General features: G+C 41.9%; 1 protein-coding gene across 2 annotated transcripts in view; it reads right to left on the bottom strand.

Annotated features, from left to right (window-relative positions):
* Window positions 1-17,981, bottom strand: part of hmcn2 (hemicentin 2) — a 48,377-nt gene that overhangs the window by 17,629 nt on the left and 12,767 nt on the right. For both annotated transcript variants that reach the window (XM_079686238.1, XM_079686237.1), the window contains 23 exons: window positions 17,821-17,965; window positions 16,709-16,821; window positions 14,722-14,881; window positions 14,056-14,215; window positions 9,699-9,826; window positions 9,256-9,507; window positions 7,985-8,068; window positions 5,987-6,178; window positions 5,425-5,555; window positions 5,128-5,272; window positions 4,594-4,720; window positions 4,351-4,508; window positions 3,607-3,885; window positions 3,389-3,531; window positions 2,444-2,594; window positions 2,083-2,298; window positions 1,863-1,976; window positions 1,579-1,766; window positions 1,391-1,487; window positions 1,105-1,266; window positions 878-991; window positions 480-676; window positions 23-104 (listed from right to left, as the gene is read on the bottom strand). In XM_079686238.1, coding sequence (XP_079542364.1) covers window positions 23-104; window positions 480-676; window positions 878-991; window positions 1,105-1,266; window positions 1,391-1,487; window positions 1,579-1,766; window positions 1,863-1,976; window positions 2,083-2,298; window positions 2,444-2,594; window positions 3,389-3,531; window positions 3,607-3,885; window positions 4,351-4,508; window positions 4,594-4,720; window positions 5,128-5,272; window positions 5,425-5,555; window positions 5,987-6,178; window positions 7,985-8,068; window positions 9,256-9,507; window positions 9,699-9,826; window positions 14,056-14,215; window positions 14,722-14,881; window positions 16,709-16,821; window positions 17,821-17,965 — 3,538 coding nt within the window. The remainder of the gene's footprint in view (window positions 1-22; window positions 105-479; window positions 677-877; window positions 992-1,104; window positions 1,267-1,390; window positions 1,488-1,578; window positions 1,767-1,862; window positions 1,977-2,082; window positions 2,299-2,443; window positions 2,595-3,388; window positions 3,532-3,606; window positions 3,886-4,350; window positions 4,509-4,593; window positions 4,721-5,127; window positions 5,273-5,424; window positions 5,556-5,986; window positions 6,179-7,984; window positions 8,069-9,255; window positions 9,508-9,698; window positions 9,827-14,055; window positions 14,216-14,721; window positions 14,882-16,708; window positions 16,822-17,820; window positions 17,966-17,981) is intronic.

Genomic DNA, 17,981 nt, shown 5'->3' with positions numbered 1-17,981 from the left:
TTGAGAACAAAGGTATTCTCACCATGAACGTTCAGTCTGAAAGTTCTGTCCACCTGTCCGGCCACATTGGATACTCTGCAGGTGTAGGTGCCACCATCTGCTATCTAGGACCCATACAAAAATGTTATTAAAAAGGAGGGAGTAATTTGAGCACAGGCTTTAGGCTAATAATTGACTTTGCTACTTCCTGCTATGCTAGCTGGTGCAATCGTTATGAATGATGTAAATTAAGAACACTCGAGTGCTGCATCTTGTCACATTTGCAATCATGTCTCCAGTTTATCTTGTCTGTTGTGTATTTGTTTGTGCAATGATTGTTTGAAAGCTACAAATGTACGCCCTAAAAATGTAATATGTTAGCGTGTAATGTCTGGAATTCATTTTGAGCCCAGTCAAAACCACTTGAAGTCCTTAAAATACTTTAGCTTTTGTTTGCAGCCTCAAGCGAATGACGTAAAAAATGAAAAATAAATCCTGACCTGAACTCCTATGATCTCCAGCTGCTGAGCATCCATCTTCAGTCCGTTCCCCGCGGCCAGTTGCAGCCCGTTCTTGTACCATGTGACCTCAGGCGCAGGAACACCATGTGCTTCACATCTCAGGGTGACCGAGGATCCAACTTGCCAGGGGATCGAGTCAGACTCTGCATCTTGTCGGGGCTTCAGGGTGGGCAGGACTGATGGTGTGCACATAAAGACAGGGCCATGATCTCATTTTGATTCATTCAGAATCGCTGATGATTCACTTCTGAACTGTCCTCGGTCACAGCTGGCTTGCGGTAAACAGATTTGTTCAGCCTAGACAGTGTTTTGAGATTTGATCATCTGTATAATGTAGCTGAACTGTGCAGATGGGTCACCATGTGTGTGTTGCTCACCGTAAACACTGAGGAGTATGCTTTTCTGGTCCTGGCCTGCTGAGTTGGTGGCTGTGCATACATACTGCCCAGCATCTTCTAGCCTTGCTCGGGGCAACTGCAGCATCTGGCCGCCTATAATATAAATATAGAATTATATGAAATGTAATATATGGGCCATTATTAGATTCAAAAACAGGAAATGTCCTGACATGAGAATAATTGTAGTGCTGTGGCCGAGGTCTGACCTGGTAGGATACGGATGCCAGTGCTGAATTGGAGGACCTGCCCGTCTCTGGTCCAGGTGATCTCAGGAGCAGGGTACGATTGGACGTCACAAAGCAATGACACCATGTGGCCCTCGATCACACTAACATCCTCCTCTTTAAGGCCAATTATTCTCGGAGGATCTGAAAGAGATAGAACAGTTGTGTTGCACACTTATAGGGCAGAAAATAACGTCCATTATAAAATACCTGCGGGAAATGTAATATACAGGGTTAATGCTAAAGCTGAGTTATGGACGTTTCTTACCTTGCACTGTCAGACTGAAGAGCTTCTCAACTGTTCCAACCTTGTTCTCGGCTAGACACAAATACCCAGCCATGTCTGAGACCTGGACACTGAGGAGCTGAAAGATGGGATAGAAGTGTTATTCCTCAAAGGTCACAGCTGATTCTACTTACATGCTGGTGCTTGTCTAAAAGCCCACAATGACTCACCTGGAGTTTGGATCCATCCTCACTGATGTGGTGCTGAGAGTCAGCGTGCAGCGGCTGCCCGTCTCTCAGCCAGGAGATCACAGGAGCCGGGTGTCCCGTCACGTCGCAGTGGAGGACCACAGAGCTGTTCACCACCGCTCCCATCTCCTCCATGAACTCCTCTGATACCCCCATGATCACAGGAGGGACTGAGACAGAACACACAACAGACATCCCCTTTAAAAAAAACACATTTTCTGCATATTTTTCAATGTAGAGTTATTGTATGAGCATGTGTTGCTTACTAAGGATCTCCAGCTCAAAGTGCATGTGGTCCTCTCCGGCCTCATTAACAGCCAGACATGTATACTTTCCTTCATCTTCTTTCTGCACTCGAGTGATTTGTAGCACCTGTCCACCTAAAAAACAACCAAAAAACACCATAAATATATGAAGCCCCAAACGTCCTACATAACCACACTACTGCTTTTTACAGAAATCACACAGGATTGAGGTCCCTCTGACCTGGCAGCAGTACCACTCCATCAGCAGAGGTGAGTTTCTGTCCATCTTTGTACCAGCTGAGCTTGGGAGGGGGGATGGCGTTACTCTCACAGGTCAGGCTGATCGTATGGCCCAGCACAACCTCCTTCTTCTCCACCATGTCCTCATTATCGTCACCCTCGTGTCCCAGACCCCAGGCTGCTTCTCTGTTAGCCACCCGGTGGAAAATTGGGGGAACTGGCAAGACAAGAGCAGTTCTGGTCACTTTCTATCATTTATAATGCCAAAAGATCACCAACTAAAGTGTAGCTTGACCAATAGTGTGTGATAAGAAGCTGGCATTTGAATTTGAATTAAATACCACATATTTAACCGAACGCACCCTGAATGGTGATATGAAAGTCTCTCTTGTCTTCTCCTGCAGAGTTGGTGACCACACAGGTGTATTGCCCCTCATGGGACAGCATGGCATTTTCTATTTGGAGGGTGTAGCCACTCTCCTTAATGCCAGCATGTAGGTTTCCAGTCAGCAACTAAACAGAAATAAAATACATACAATGGTTAAGTCAAGTTGGAATATTTCCCCTAGCCATATGTGGAGACTCCATAAACGGGAACACCAGTGATTTCACAAATCATGATCTGTTTACAGGACTTTGGGAGTATGACCAAATACATTTCTTCTAGCATGTTTTGTGAGCCAAGTTTTTGAAACATAATGCAGGGAATAAAAAGATAATTGATCAGTTTCTGCTGCATTAATATCTTTCAGTTAAGGTAGTGGGTTTCAAGGGTGAGATATAATACATACTGTACTACTGACTAGAAACACATTTGGCAGGTTCTTTAAATGCCGGTTTCAGCCTGTATTGAGTTTTACAAAACAGAAAAACGCCTCCACCCTCATTTGAAAAGCATCCATCTGAAATCCACCTAATCCTCTCTGCGTTTTGCTGCTCCCTGTTGGGGTCTCTTCAGAACATTGACAGAAGCCCACATGCATGCTAAACACTAGATATTTCACACACATACAGAAATCAAGCTTCACATTAAAATACTGAAGAACACACAAGGCACAGCAGTATTACAACAATGTTTTTACGTCAGGGTATCTAACACCTGGTTTCTTCTTCTACATCTTTGCTATAATTAACTAGCTTACTCATAGCACAAAGACTGAGGAGTGGAGGTGGCTTGTGCAAGAGGATGTAAAATATGTAGAGGCTGTTGCAATGCCTACTTATTGCCAGTAGAGGCTGATAGAGGTCACATTTTAAGCACATGTTGGTGTTTTAAGAGATGCAGAGCTTGTAGGCATGACACCAACCTGTCCGTCTTTGAACCAGTTAACCTTGGGTTCAGGGAAACCTTTGGTCAGGCAGGATAGAATCAAACTCCCGTTGATCCGTACTTTCTCTTCCTGACGCCCAAACTTCAAGGATGTAGAGTCGCCTTCTATCTGTGGTGGGACTGATGACAGGTGGGGAAATCGTTAAGGTTTTCTCTTATCCTATTTAATGTGAAAGCGGCGTAGATGTCTCTTACCCAGAACACTGAGAGAGTAATGTTTGGTGGTGGTGCCGGCTGGATTTGTGGCCCTGCAGGTGTAGAGGCCGGTGCTGTCACCCCGAGCTGAGCCCAGCCGCAGCGCCTGCCCGCCCTGGGTGTAGGTCGCCTGGGGACTGGACACGATGGGCTGGTTGTCCTTCAGCCAGGTGATGCTGGGCGTGGGTGAGCCCTCGACATCACAGGGGAGGACTTTGGGGAAACCCAGCACTACTGACACCTCCGAGGTCTCACTGGGACCCTTGATGCGGGGGGGAGCTGGAGAGAAAGGTTAGCAAAATGTTATTGTTAACAGCTAGTAAGAGTTTTACTGGCCCATAGCCCAGGCTAAATAGGTCCTCAGGGAATTGGCCTGTTGTAGGAGGAGACCCTTAAAACAGAAATGCAGTGTGTGATTCTTAAGGCAATTACACCACTGCTCTTTAGGTGACACAAAATCCCTGGAGCCCTGCATAAAGTGATTAGGTCTGAGCTAATAGACCAGGCCAAGTTGAGTCAATTCATACACCTGAATACGTGAGGTCAACATATTATTTAAATATTAAGTTCAGTAGTTTTCTTTTTCAAAACAACACTCCTACCACAGCACTTGTCATCAAGTCAACTCATTCTCCTGGTAACTTTTGAACAATTGTATGTCTTCTTTGTTACATTTCTTTACAGTATTAGTTGAATTTCTGCTGATGTGGTGTTGTGTGTATGTGTCTTAGATAAAGTAAAGACCTTGCACTGTGAGTCTGAACTGCCGCATCTGAGTCCCTGCGTTGTTACTGGCCAGACACTGGTAAAGCCCCTGGTCCCTCAGTCTGACCGACTTCACTTTCAACACTTGGCCATCTTCCAGAAACTCCACATGAGGGTCTCCATTGCGGGACAGAACCCTTGAGAGAAGAATGAATCATAATCAATGCCAAGGACGGGTTTTGCTGAATGTCACATCAACATATTGTTAGAAGCGATGCTTACTCTCCGTCGCGGCTCCATTCTACTCTCGGTGGTGGTTGTCCACTTACGCGACACTGAAACTCCACCTCCTGATCCAGAACCACAGTTAACTCCTGCAGCCTGGAAGTTCCTGAGATCACTGGCGGGGCTGTACAAATACACCAGAAATAAATCGGTTATTACATGTTTTTAAGTTTGTATGAGACCTAAGGGAAAATCACTTCAATTTCAAAATCGCTGTAGAGAGATGTAGAACTCATCAAGGTAAAAGTTAATGGGGTCATTTGCATTGACTTTTACACTTAGTCTTTGAGGGTGTGGACGGAAATGAGAACTTTAAGGACTTATGCTACATTAAATGAAGAATGTAAGTTTAATTAAACAGCTTTATGTACTCTGGGGACTTTAGACCACTGCCCCGGGAGATGTTGAGTCCAGGAAAAATATCTCTTATAACCCTCTATATAATCTAGGGGACATCTTCACACCTGTCTTTCCCCAACTTTAATATTTGATATACGAGCTGCCAGTGTAACAGCTGTTTTATGAGCTCACCTTGAACCACAATGTGGTATTCCCTGCGGGCCTCCCCGGCTGAGTTTTGAGCTGTGCAGCAAAATCTTCCGGCATGCTCTGACTGAACTCTATAGATTCTCAGCAGCCGGTTCCCATTCTGCAGATACACCCCAGGACTGTCCACCTGGATACACAGAAATCAGTAAGTGCATCCTTAGTGGGAAATTGTAATAAGAAGCATGACCACTTGGTGGCATTGTACAGCTAGATATTAACAAAGTTGCCACCAAAGTTTTGCTTGAATTGTAAATGGGAATCCAGAGTGAAAGAACTCACAGAATGACCATCTTTAGTCCAGGTGATTGTTGGGGAGGGGATCCCGAAGGCATCGCAGCTCAGAGTGAGAGGCTGCTTCAAAGTGACAGTGAGGTTCAGAGGCTGCCCATCATCCTGGATCTCTGGGGGAACTGCAATAGCGCAAAAAAATAATAAAGGAAAGATTTGTATTAGGACTTATTATTTTAGGCCTACAACATATGCAGAAAATGTAGATGCATATTTAACTGGGCTTACATTAAAATGTAGGGTGGACAAAAGTGCCTTTTTATGATGAATACAATAATGTGTTAAAATGATATGTATCTAAAGCTACCTATTTTGCAATTATGGATAGCTGCCACAGTTTGATTGATCATAGGTAAGCTAGCTAATGTGATTGCACTAGTGTTCGAGGGTATCAGTAAAACTATTACAATTGTTACGAATTCATTAGGTTTTGTTTTATTTTCACGAATACACCTATTTATTTTTGTCTTATAATATATAGGATTTATGATCCTTGTTAAAGACCCATGGTTTAAGGTATTTTGTTCGAGTGAAAGGGGTCACTTATTCTCACCATTTACTTTCAGCCTTGTCTTTCTCTCCACAGAGCCTGCCTCATTGGTCGCCACACACTTGAAGTCCCCGCTGTGGCTGGCAGACGCTGTGCTAATTACGAGCGCTCCGTCCCTCGCCACAGAAAGCTCTGATTGTTCGGTGTGTATCTCCAGGCCGTTCTTGAACCAGCGCACCTTGGGATGAGGTGAACCTGCAGGTGCAGAGACAAGCACAGGATTGTAAGTGAGTAGAAACTGAGCTTTATTGATCACAACTGACAGAAAGAAAAGCTACTTCCATTTATCTGCTTCTCTGCGGGGGGAACTTAATGGGCAAGCGGCCCAGACTAGAAAAAGGCAGCTCTACATTTATCTCTTGGACAGCGGGACAGCAGGGGAGGCATTGCCAAAATGGGACCTCGGGCCCTACAAGCTTATGATTTCAAGGTCACATAAAAAAGTAAGACACAGTAGACAAGTAAGACACTGTGTGCTAGAGAGATGTACGGTTTAAAACACAAGCATCAAGATTTATTACCTCACTGAGGTGAGAGTCCTGAGCAGTAAGAATAGGAGTGGTCGGACAGGCAGTTCAAAGGCACTGCTGTGTACGATCAGAAGCCTGAAACAGGTGTGTGCTCTGGATTACTGGGTGGGAAAGAGGTGGAAATTATCAAGAGGAGAAAGTTGGAATGGGGAAAAGGTGGGGGATTTTGAACCCAACACAACATACTCCCCGGGACAAGGACAGACCAGCAAGCCTTGATGAAAGAGCGTTGCGGTGGAGTGATCAAAATGGCACAGCTCTGGCTATTTACAGAGGTGTTACATATACAACCACCACAGCGGAGGAATCAAACACTGCGCCCTTCCTCAATCCAAAATAATACTAACGACGCAGCAACAGCAAAGGTGGTTTACAGCAAACACATGTTTACAGTTAAGCAGCTCTAAGAAAATTCATTATCTCACTGCTGAGCGGAAATGCAAACATATGTTCTATTTAAGATGTTAACAGATCTCATTAGTAGACTTTGAATTAACTTGCTAGGGCTGACGAATTTGGAGATCATGTCTTCCATGTGTCTCACCGATTATTACCTCCATCTAATGCGCTGCGTTTGTTGGTGAATTAATAATATCCTTCTGCCAGAGGATGTGCTTTATCTCCCTCACACAGAGAGATCTCAAGAGTACAGTGAGGGCGATACTTGTTTCCTGCTCCCGGCTCCTCTCATGGGTGTCAAGAGCGTCAAACATTTTAAGTGTGAGCGCTCGAAGGCCTGGTACATTTTGCCTGCCTGCTGGTAAGACTTGGATAAGAGGAGGGCTGGCGTAGCTTCATCTTCCTCTTCCTGTGCTTCACAGTGCACCTCAGACATCTCTGTCCTTCATCTGCAAGCAGGAGCCTGTAATTAGGATTCCTCTCCCAGCAGGCCCCGACGCAGAGGAAAGCAGATGTGGCTCACTGAGGATCAGGCAGACTGATGTTCCAGCTGTTGCTCCACATTGGACACAGTCCTCACCTCCTCTCAACGTGCTGGTAACCATGACACAGCGCCACAGAAACAATAGCTGTCAGCGCGAGCTGTCTGAGGTTAAGTATCCATCAGTGCTTCCGCAGACTCGCACAGACGCTTGGTGTGTTGCGATAAACTCTCCACACCCCGCGGGATAATACCTTGTTCGCACAGAGTTCTTAAATTATAGAGACAACAGCAGGCCTCTGGGTGCTGTGATAAAAAGAGGATGCACCTTTTAAGATGGCAAGGATATTTTTTATGACAACTAAAAGTCTACGTTGACAGTGAAACATTCCTTTGATGGTGTAGAAATAAACACATCTGTCCTTTATTTAAAGTAGAATTTCCTCTAATATAAAACAAACTAAAAAAAGGAACATCTATTTGAAGCTCTAAAACTTTAGTCACACCGTAACACCTCTTCTCTTTAGAACCTTAGACTTTGCTTCCCGTGTATTTTCAGTCAGGCTGACTCATTTGTGATTCATTTCATACCTTTAGCCGGGCAGGGGATGATGACCTTGCCGTTCGCTACTTTCTCCATGATGGCATCTCCTGGTTCTGCAAAGGACGGGGCCTCTGTGAGGACAGGAAAACATGTTAAGTGCCGGTTTAAAATGCACAGGGAGTCTAATAAAGTTTAGCTTGAATCCAATGTGTAATGACTGAGTTTTAGTTTGATTATTATTGAAGGTGCCAGTGTAGGTAAATGTGATAAGACGCCTTTGGGGCATTCCATAAACTGTTGTGGGTAAAAGATTTGATCTCACAGAAACTCTCTGGCCAATTGAGTGGCAAACAGAACAAATAAAAGCAATTACAAGAGTCATTGAAAACCCATCAGATGATAAAGCTTTTAGATCTCCACGGGTAATAAAAGAAATCCAATTTGAGTGCAGTTTTCAGTTCATTCCATTTCAAAAGGTGCATACCCGCAGTGCCAGAGTTAGTACGTAGTAAGTACACATGTTCTTGGTGTTACATGCATTTTCCAGTATTAATATAAAATATTACTATAAAATACATCAAAAGCTAAGTGAAGATGAGAAGGAGCCTGAGTTGGAGTGGAAGTAGGGCTTAGGATATATTGTTTGGTGTTGAAGTATAAATTAGGAAGAATAATTCATAAATGTGTGCTGTAAATATTAATGGAGTAAAAGACCCCTGCTGCTCCCCATTACTGATGACAGGAAGGCCTGATTCAGCCTTCACAAGTTAATAGACCCTGCTCTGAAAATGAGCACCATCATCACAATATTTAAACACTATTACATATCCCCCTCCTTAAAAGGGACAGTTTTCTCACTGTGCCTTAAAGAGTAGCTATTTGGACAACAAACACTTCAATTGTCCCACATAGTGGCTATACGACCATTTTGTTTTCAAGTACGCCCTGGGGCCTTATTGTCTTGCATCATGGAACTATTTTGCGTTAGAGAATGCACCTCTAAAGACAAGGAGAGCCTGTAAATGGGACACTGTTGGATGGATACAATTTTTTATCGCCAGTGCTTGGAAATGGTTATTATCTGAGACTGGCAGCTCCATATAGTAGTTTGAGGTGTTGTGACAAAAAAGTCCCCCCCATCCTGTGATTTTTGTTTAAAAGAACGTGTGGATGCATGTGCCTACGTGGATGTATTTGCTCTCCTTTTGATAGGCTTTATATGAATCACATTATGCGGTATATACTGCAGCTTATTTTTGCGTATTATCAATATAAAGAAACAAGGTTTTGAAAATCTGAACCGTAGATAGATATTCACCAAGAACTTCCAGCTTGATCTCCAAGATCTCCTGTCCAGCGCTGTTCTTGGCCACACACTGGTAAGTGCCCTGATCAGCCAGGCTGACCTTCTCGATCCTGAGAGGCGTAGTGTTCTTGACCCCAACAGGAAGTCCATTGTGTAGCCAACTGACCTCGGGGCGTGGCTCTCCCTGGACCACACATGGCAGAATGACTCTCTGGCCGAGCAGGGCTTTCAGGAGGGAAGGTGCTGGCTGAATTCTGGGCTTAGCTGGGGACAAAAACAAACATCGTAAATGAATGTCTCTCCACGTCCGTTACACACCTATTTATTTACACATCTCACATACTTGACATATGATAGAAGTGACGTGTTGACATGGAATCTATCAACTTCTCAGCATTTTGAAAACACAAGTTTTATGGGTTCTAAGAAGTTGTAATGAAGTGGTGTCGACTTACATTGGATGTGTAAATTGTAGCTCAGGGACACGTTGCCTGCTGGATTTTCTGCAGTGCAGGTGTAAAGTTTACTATCAATCAGGCGCAAATCAGTGATCCTCAGAGAGCCTGAAGGCAAAACAGTGAACCTGGGAAGTGGTTAGGGGTCAAGGGCAAAGGGATGGAGAAAACACAACACTTAATAAGTCAGTGAAGATCTACAGCCGCTGTGTTTTGGGAGAAGAGGTATTCTCGTTTTCCTTGAAGCAATATTTTCTACAAGTAACACATTATGGAGCAGGCAAAGATCTGAATAAAGTACATTCATTACCTGCCTTTATAGTATTGGTAAATATTGATAAGGTGGGAGGACAATTTCAAAATGAATGTAGTTTTGCCTTTGGTGCTACAGTATTTTAAATAAAAGATGTGGTAATAAAAAATGAGTTCCTGTAAAAAGAGACTGTGAATTCCCACTACCTGAAGCACATTGATAAGAGTGATTCCTTAAAGGTGACCTATCATGCAAAATGCACTTTTGTACATCTTTTATACATGAATATGTGTCCCCGGTGTTCCAGGGAGCTCACCAAGTGTCAGAAAACACAACCCTCTCTATGCTGAGGAGGAGGCTGCAACGGATCTGATACAGACTGATCCAGATTTGAACACTTCTGTGACGTCACAGAAGTGGCGCTACGGCTATTGGGCCAAATCCACCAATCAGGAGGAGACAGCCACGGACATTGCCATTCGAAAGCGCTGGAGACGCTGTAGTACATATGCCAGGCCTGTAGATGGTGCTGTTCTCACAGAATCAGCCCATGCAAAGACAGTGTTAAATTGAGCAAAATGAGGAATGGCTAAAAGGCATGATCTGTTTGGTATTTTGAAAAATAAAAAGTATAAATATGCCTTATATAGGTATGGTCCTACACTATATTATTCAAATATAGCATGATAGGTCCACTTTAATATGCAAATGTATTACATAATATGACAATTTTAAGCAATGTGTTCAAGTTATGTAGCATTACACTACATTGTCCATTATAATGTATTTTCTTGACTTTAAAGGTGATGTTGAGCTTTGAATACAAAACAACGCATGAAGGAGAGTAAAAGCAATAAGAAAAAACATTTTAAAGCAGTTAATGGCTTCTTTGCATTTACGTTGTTTGTCGAAAAGAAAAATGGATCTAATAATAAAGGAAAGTGCTGAACAAGAAAGCACTAAGTGGAGTCTCAGCCAGGGCCTAGTGATCTCCCTCGTGAGTTGTTAATTTCACGATTTCCATTATCCAGGGTAATTACAGTGTAAAAGGGTAGACATGTTTTCACCTGGTGACGTCGCCATGGAAAAGGTCAAAGCCACACAAAAATGATTGTATTTCTTCCTGTTGGGAACATTGTTGTTTCCAGTAGCTATTGTGTGTTTATCACTAAGATGTGTGGAAATACAGATAATCAAAAACTACAGTGGTGCTACTGACAAGACACGCACACATGTTTCCTGAGAACAACCATATGAGCAAAAGTTTACGCAAAACCATCCCATTCATTTTACAGATGTTTGACACAGATGAACAAGTGGACAGATGGATATGATAACATGCCCTGCCCTCCACTTTTAAAACATGCTTTGTAGCAAAAACAAAAGCAGCGGTTAGATGCGGGTTTAAAGTGCTTAAATGTAGGTCAGCGACTAAAGGAGTGTGGCAACCTGAATTGCACCAGAAGCTACCCAGCTGTATAAATGTATAATGTGTACAAATGTAAACACACCTCTGTGATTTATCTTAGATAAGTGTGTCTGCTAAGCTACTGAATTATAACACAAACATGTTCATGTAAGTGGAAATGAGCTTGAAGCACAAAGAGCTCTCTATTTCAGCTGCACATATGGTGTAATGTGGCTCCCCCACCTCCTCACTCAGCCTGAGGAGAGGCAGCAACATCTAACGTTGGAACCAAATGACTGCCTCTCTGTGGTTGCTGCAGCTCCATAATGCCGGATTGAAGGCTGATACAAGCTCAAGCTCAAAAGGCATGAACCCCCCCCTCTCACCCATCCATCACTCCCCACACTAGTGTCAAGTCATCTGTGTACATAGTCTGACACAGAGACTAACTGGGACAAAGTGGCTTCTTGAGGATTAGACTCACACTGACTCAGTGTCAAATAGATCTGTGTGTTGACCCACAGCACCCTCCTTCTGTCCTTCTGTTACTTTTTCCTCAACACTGTGCAATGTGCACATATATTAAACTCACACTCCACCTTATTGCATTTACATTTGAAGTAAAATGAGTACAACTACTGCACACATTGTAAAATGTATATATAATCATATGTTAATATCAGATTCAGAAACAGGTTTATTACCAGGTAGGTTGACACGTACGAGGACACGTGACTTGGTGTCGTGGTGCACACAAAAAAGTAAAAGTAAAACAAAAATAAAAAACACAGATAGAGATATTGTAGCAGTAGTAGTTTGGTGTATACTATTATACATTATAGTGTATTCTTACATATTTTGATGTTATACTTTGTATTCTATAGATTTTCTAGGGTCATATGTTTGTACTGTTAATATGTTGATTTCTCAGTTTATTTCGTATTTATATTTGTTTTCAGCTCATGAGCAATGTGTTTATCTATCTATCTATATATATCCATCTATCTAATATCTATCTATCTATCTATCTATCTATCTAATATCTATCTATCTATCTAATATATATCTATCTATCTAATCTATCTATCTATCTACCTATCTATCTATCTATCTATCTAATATATATCTATCTATCTAATCTATCTATCTATCTATCTAATATCTATCTATCTATCTATCTAATATATATCTATCTATCTAATCTATCTATCTATCTAATATCTATCTATCTATCTATCTAATATCTATCTATCTATCTATCTATCTATCTATCTAATATCTATCTATCTATCTATCTATCTATCTATCTATCTAATATCTATCTATCTATCTAATATATATCTCTATCTAATCTATCTATCTATCTAATATCTATCTATCTATCTATCTGTCTATCTATCTCATATATATATATATATATATATATATATATATACTGTATCTATCTATCTAATCTATCTACCGATCTATCTATCTAATATCTATCTATCTATCTAATATCTATCTATCTATCTATCTAATATATATCTATCTATCTAATATCTATCTATCTATCTAATATCTATCTATCTATCTAATATCTATCTATCCATCTAATATTTATCTATCTAATATCTATCTATCTAATATCTATCTATCTAATATCTATCTATCTTTCTATCTGTCTGTCTGTCTGTCTGTCTATCTGTCTATCTATCTATCTATCTATCTATCTAATATCTATCTATCTAATATCTATCTAATATCTATCTATCTATCTATCTATCTATCTATCTATCTATCTATCTATCTATCTATCTATCTATCTATCTATCTATCTATCTATCTATCTATCTATCTATCTATCTATCTGTCTATCTATCTATCTATCTATCTATCTATCTATCTATCTATCTAACAGCCTGTTATATGGCTATGTCAGAAAGTTTTCTGCCACTGATTTAAGTTTTTCCAACAATCTGCCCCCTGGACATTTCCCTTGACCCCACAGAGTGTATGTGGAGGGAATTAATCTCCCTCTTTCACAGCATGCCTGTTTCCGCAGGTCCTGCATATGCAAAGCACGTGCGTGGGGGTTGTTCACAGCGGTGTGTTATTCTCATCAGACAAGACCAGTAAAGGGTCAGCATGTTGTTTTACTGCCGAAGCACCCCAGGGAATCCGAACATCAGGCAGACAGGGCTTGTATCTCTTCCTGTGTCAGTTCGTTTTCCTCCCCTCTTCCTGGCATTCCCCACTCCACCCCCACCTATTCCTTCTCCCTGGCCCCACACAAGTCTTACTGTAACTGAGTCACCGCAGCTTTCAACCCACTCTCTGTCATTCTTCTATCTATCCCAAAAACAAGTCGGTGTGGTGTCTGGCACAGGGAGTCTGTCTGTCATCTCTCTAGTCTGTTTCCCCCAGTCAACCAGCCTGTCTGCACCCAGGGTGACCACACATGAGAGCCGGGAGTCAGCGGACCATGTGGGACCAGATGTTCCTCCTCAGCAGATGAGTGAATGCTCAACACAGCCCTCTGTGCAGTCTCTTCCAAAAGTTATCATTAAATACAGAACATTAGCTGCAGCTTTGAATGGCTTTAAAGGCTGAGTCAGATGTTAGGTCAGAGGTAAGGTATGGTGACAAGCTGTGTTACGTGATGTTTCACTAATTTCACCGCATCATTCCCAGAGTGAGGTAACACTTCCTCTTACCCAGCTGTGACGGGGGGGATGGGATGCCCATTTCTGCTCCATGTGACGAGTGGAGAGGGGCTACCCTGGGCTTCACAGGGGAGAACCACCTCTGCCCCCACCTCTGCAGCCATCTTCACAAGGTCGTCATGGCCACTTACACCCACTATTTTAGGCATGGCTGGAAATGAGGGAAAAAGGTTGTCAGAATACCAAAAGGAAAACAATTCTCACACAGGGATCGGGTGTTACAGGGCTTTTTTTGGGATATTGAATAAGATTGTGGAAGTTGTGGTGAATTAAAAATAGTGAATATCCTCATGAGTGACTTGAAAAAACGGGTTTACCTCACTATCGTGACAAGTGAAATATTGAGTCTGATTTATTTTTAAAAGTTATTCCTTTATTAGTATAAGGGAACTAATGATGCATAGTTACCTTTTTTAAGATGTTCTGTTTTTCACTAAAAAGGATGTTCACTGAAAAAATCGGTATCCTATCTTTATGGAATATTTTTACGTTTATAGAGATAATATTGTGAACCACATTTATTTGGCCAGGATAATATTGAGGAAATGTTCATACCGCCCCATGCCTACAGGAAAACATCATGCAGTCTAGACAGAGAAGGCCCTTTGTTATACTGCTGTGTTTTGGTGACTGTGGTAGGACATGTGTTTGCCTTACAGTTGACACTGAGCTGGATCTCTCGGCTAGCGTAGCCCACGGGACTGGTGGCGGTGCAGATGTAGATGCCTGCGTCCTCAGCGCTGGGGTGGAGGATTTGGAGGTATCCATCAGGGTCCGACTGAAGAGAGGAGCGGCCCCTTGCCAGAGACTGCCGGCCCTGGAGAAACAGCAGGCATAAGACCAGACAGAATATACTGCAGATAAAAGCTGTCCTCACAACAGCGCAAGGACACAGAGCTCACTTTAAGGTTTACAGACAAACCTTTGATGTCTAATGTAATTATAGAGCACCCCTTTAACTCACCCTCTATCCCTAATACACACATACAAGAACGCAGCCTGCTGCACACGCTCTTGCTTTGAACATGAAATTGCTTTTACAGATTCACTTTTATCTGACAAGAAGAGAAATTTACTCCACTCTAGAGCCCTCCTCTGAAGATGTTTTGGAGACAGCTAGGAACAAAAATCAGGTTCAGTTCAACAACATGCATGTTGACCTCAGTAAAACTGTAGGCTAATGGTGTTTTATGTTTACTCTTGCATGCTTTCTGTCTGTTATGTGTTGCTTTATGGGACATCACGGGTCTTAATGTTTGCGGTCATCTGTCTGTTATGGACCATTTAGTATAAAATGTGGGTGGAATATACCACTGATGGAACATTTTGGAGAAACCAGCTCGAGTGTGCTAGAATTTGAAAATACACAGCCGGAAAAAATCTGCCACTTCCTTACAGAGCCCCTCCTCCAACACACGTACATGAACACATGAACGCGCACATGACCAATGAGAGCACGAGATACGTTTGTGCACAGATGGAAGGCTGACAGCGCTATATTATGTTTGTTGATACTGTATGATTTTCAAGAACGAAAAAACCTACAGATTATTAGGTAAGAGTTTGCATGCAAAGGTGTAGGGCAGACAGTCTCACTGTTATGATTGCAAAAAAAAACCTTCTTAAACTCAGATTTTTTGACAGTTTCCCTAAAATTAGATCTTGTTTTTGAGATCGAAACCCATATCGCTTTGTTTACAGAATCACAATATATTAAATCATAACCCTGCTTCATGATCTTGGTCTTTTTCCAAAACACAGCACTAGTAGAAATGCTCTAAGATGTGCCTCGGAGTCGGTGATCATAATGTTAGTCAGTCACAGGCAACAGAGCGGTGGTGTCGTCTGTATGACACATGTAGCGATAATGTTTTATGATCAGGTTCACTCTTTGGCATTCTGGGTAAGCATGTGGGCTCTGCAACGATACGCCTGGTTGCATATAACCTTTGAGGTTTTCTACTCATAATACGATTCTTTTTTTAACCGACTGCTGGAGGAAAGGTTTTAAATAGATTCCTGTGGTATAATAAAATCCTGAGTTATTTTTCACAGTCAAGGAGCAATATGGTAAAGTTGCCATGGTTACATCCTCCCTGGTCAGGTTAATGACATCTTGATTGCAATGCAAACTGTTATTGTTGATGGCATATTCAGAGTGTTTCCACAAATCAGAGAAAAATAACCCCTTAGGTAGATACTGTGTTGAAATATTATTATGCCAATTATAAATAACTCATTAGAGCCTAAACATGGTTTAAATTCAAGTAGTTCATCTAAAGAGAAAGCATTATATCATAAGGATATGACTGTTATTGTTACCACTATCATTGTTCTAGTGCTGATTACATTAATAACCTACTGATGACTTTAGCTCAACACTTTTAAAAAATGAAAATCCCATCACCGTTGCGAAACTGGATATTGATGTTATGTTTGATTGTTACATGATTGATATAGCTATTACTTTAAACATTATTTATTAATGATGATTCATTTTAAGACGACCTAATGCCAAGTTTTCTTCTCACTAGATAATGTTTTGGAAATAAGAAGTAGCCAATTAGTCATTCATAGGTTTATGGGATGCAGACAAATTGATCATTAAGAAAAGCAGATCTTGACAGTGAGTGTGACATCATACCTTGGACCAGACAATATTTGGCTTGGGAAATCCACTGGCCTCGCATGATAGTGTGATGGCGACGCCCTCGTTGGCTATGTAGTGGTATGGACCAGCGTTAATCTCAGGGGGAACTGTGGAAGAAGTAGGTCACAAAACACAGCTGCCTCACTAGCCGGGAAGAATCGGGTACTTGGCATTATCACTGGCCTTTGCCAACCAGCAGTGTCAGCACTCGAGGCATTTCTTCATTACAGGCCGATGATGAACAGTAATCTGGCCTGTCTGTCATGATGCGCCTATGAACAAAATTACCCTTTCATCATAGCATGCAATACATGAACCCTCTCACTCTGAGGACAGCAGGTGGTAAAGTCAGCTACATTATGTTGTTTTCCACGCTGAGTCAGTACATTGTAGGTGCGCCACATTTGGGGCTGCGTCCATGCCTGCCAGTGTCTCTAGCATTGAGAAACTTGTACAGGAATGGGCATTTAGATCATAGATAATAAAAGCAGAGGGCCTGCTTAGGTCTGAAGCCAAAGACAAGACTACAAATCTACAGCTAGCAGCTCTGTTTAGCTTCATTGAGGCAAATCAGTGCCTTTTAGCTAGATGATAACCAATGCTCCAGCATGCTGTCATCACAATCTGAATGTTTTTAGCAAGGATAATGGTTACGTTGCTAACCATTTTGGTTAAGCGTGTTAGGGTGCTTATATTTACTAATACGCAATAGATGAACAAAGTAGGAGTTGAGGCTAATTGTATTAGATTTGGGTAAATTATCATATTGGATTGACATTTCAAATCCAACTAATAGAAGCTTTAAATCTGACTAATATACTCATGCCTCATTTGTTCAATGGGTATGCAAACTTAAATCTAAAAACAACAATTTGTGGTTTCACTGGAGGTTATGTACTGGAACTATTTCTTGGCAGGTCTTTTACTTCCTGTAGTTACCTTTGAACAGAGCCTGGGCAGCCATATCTCTCCGCCTCCAGTCTTACAGATAAGCTAATGATCTGCTGGCTCCAACTTCAATCTTGGGTAAGGTATTGATCTAATCTAAATCTTGGCAAGAAAGCCAATTCAAAATGCATAGCAATTTCTTTAATGTGGGCTCTTACTCTGGACCTCCAGACTGACTGTGATGTTCATGGACCCTGCTACATTCACCGCAGTGCAGACATATGTCCCAGCATCCTCTGGGGCAGCTCTTTCAATGTACAAACTGCCATCACTCCTCAGAAACATTTGCCCAGTCAGTTGAACCTGTACAGGGGAAAAA

Source organism: Notothenia rossii (assembly GCF_949606895.1).
Source record: "Notothenia rossii genome assembly, chromosome: 6".
NCBI lineage: Eukaryota > Metazoa > Chordata > Actinopteri > Perciformes > Nototheniidae > Notothenia > Notothenia rossii.
The sequence above is the reverse complement of the archived record's forward strand: the minus strand, read 5'-3'. Positions and strand labels throughout refer to the sequence as shown.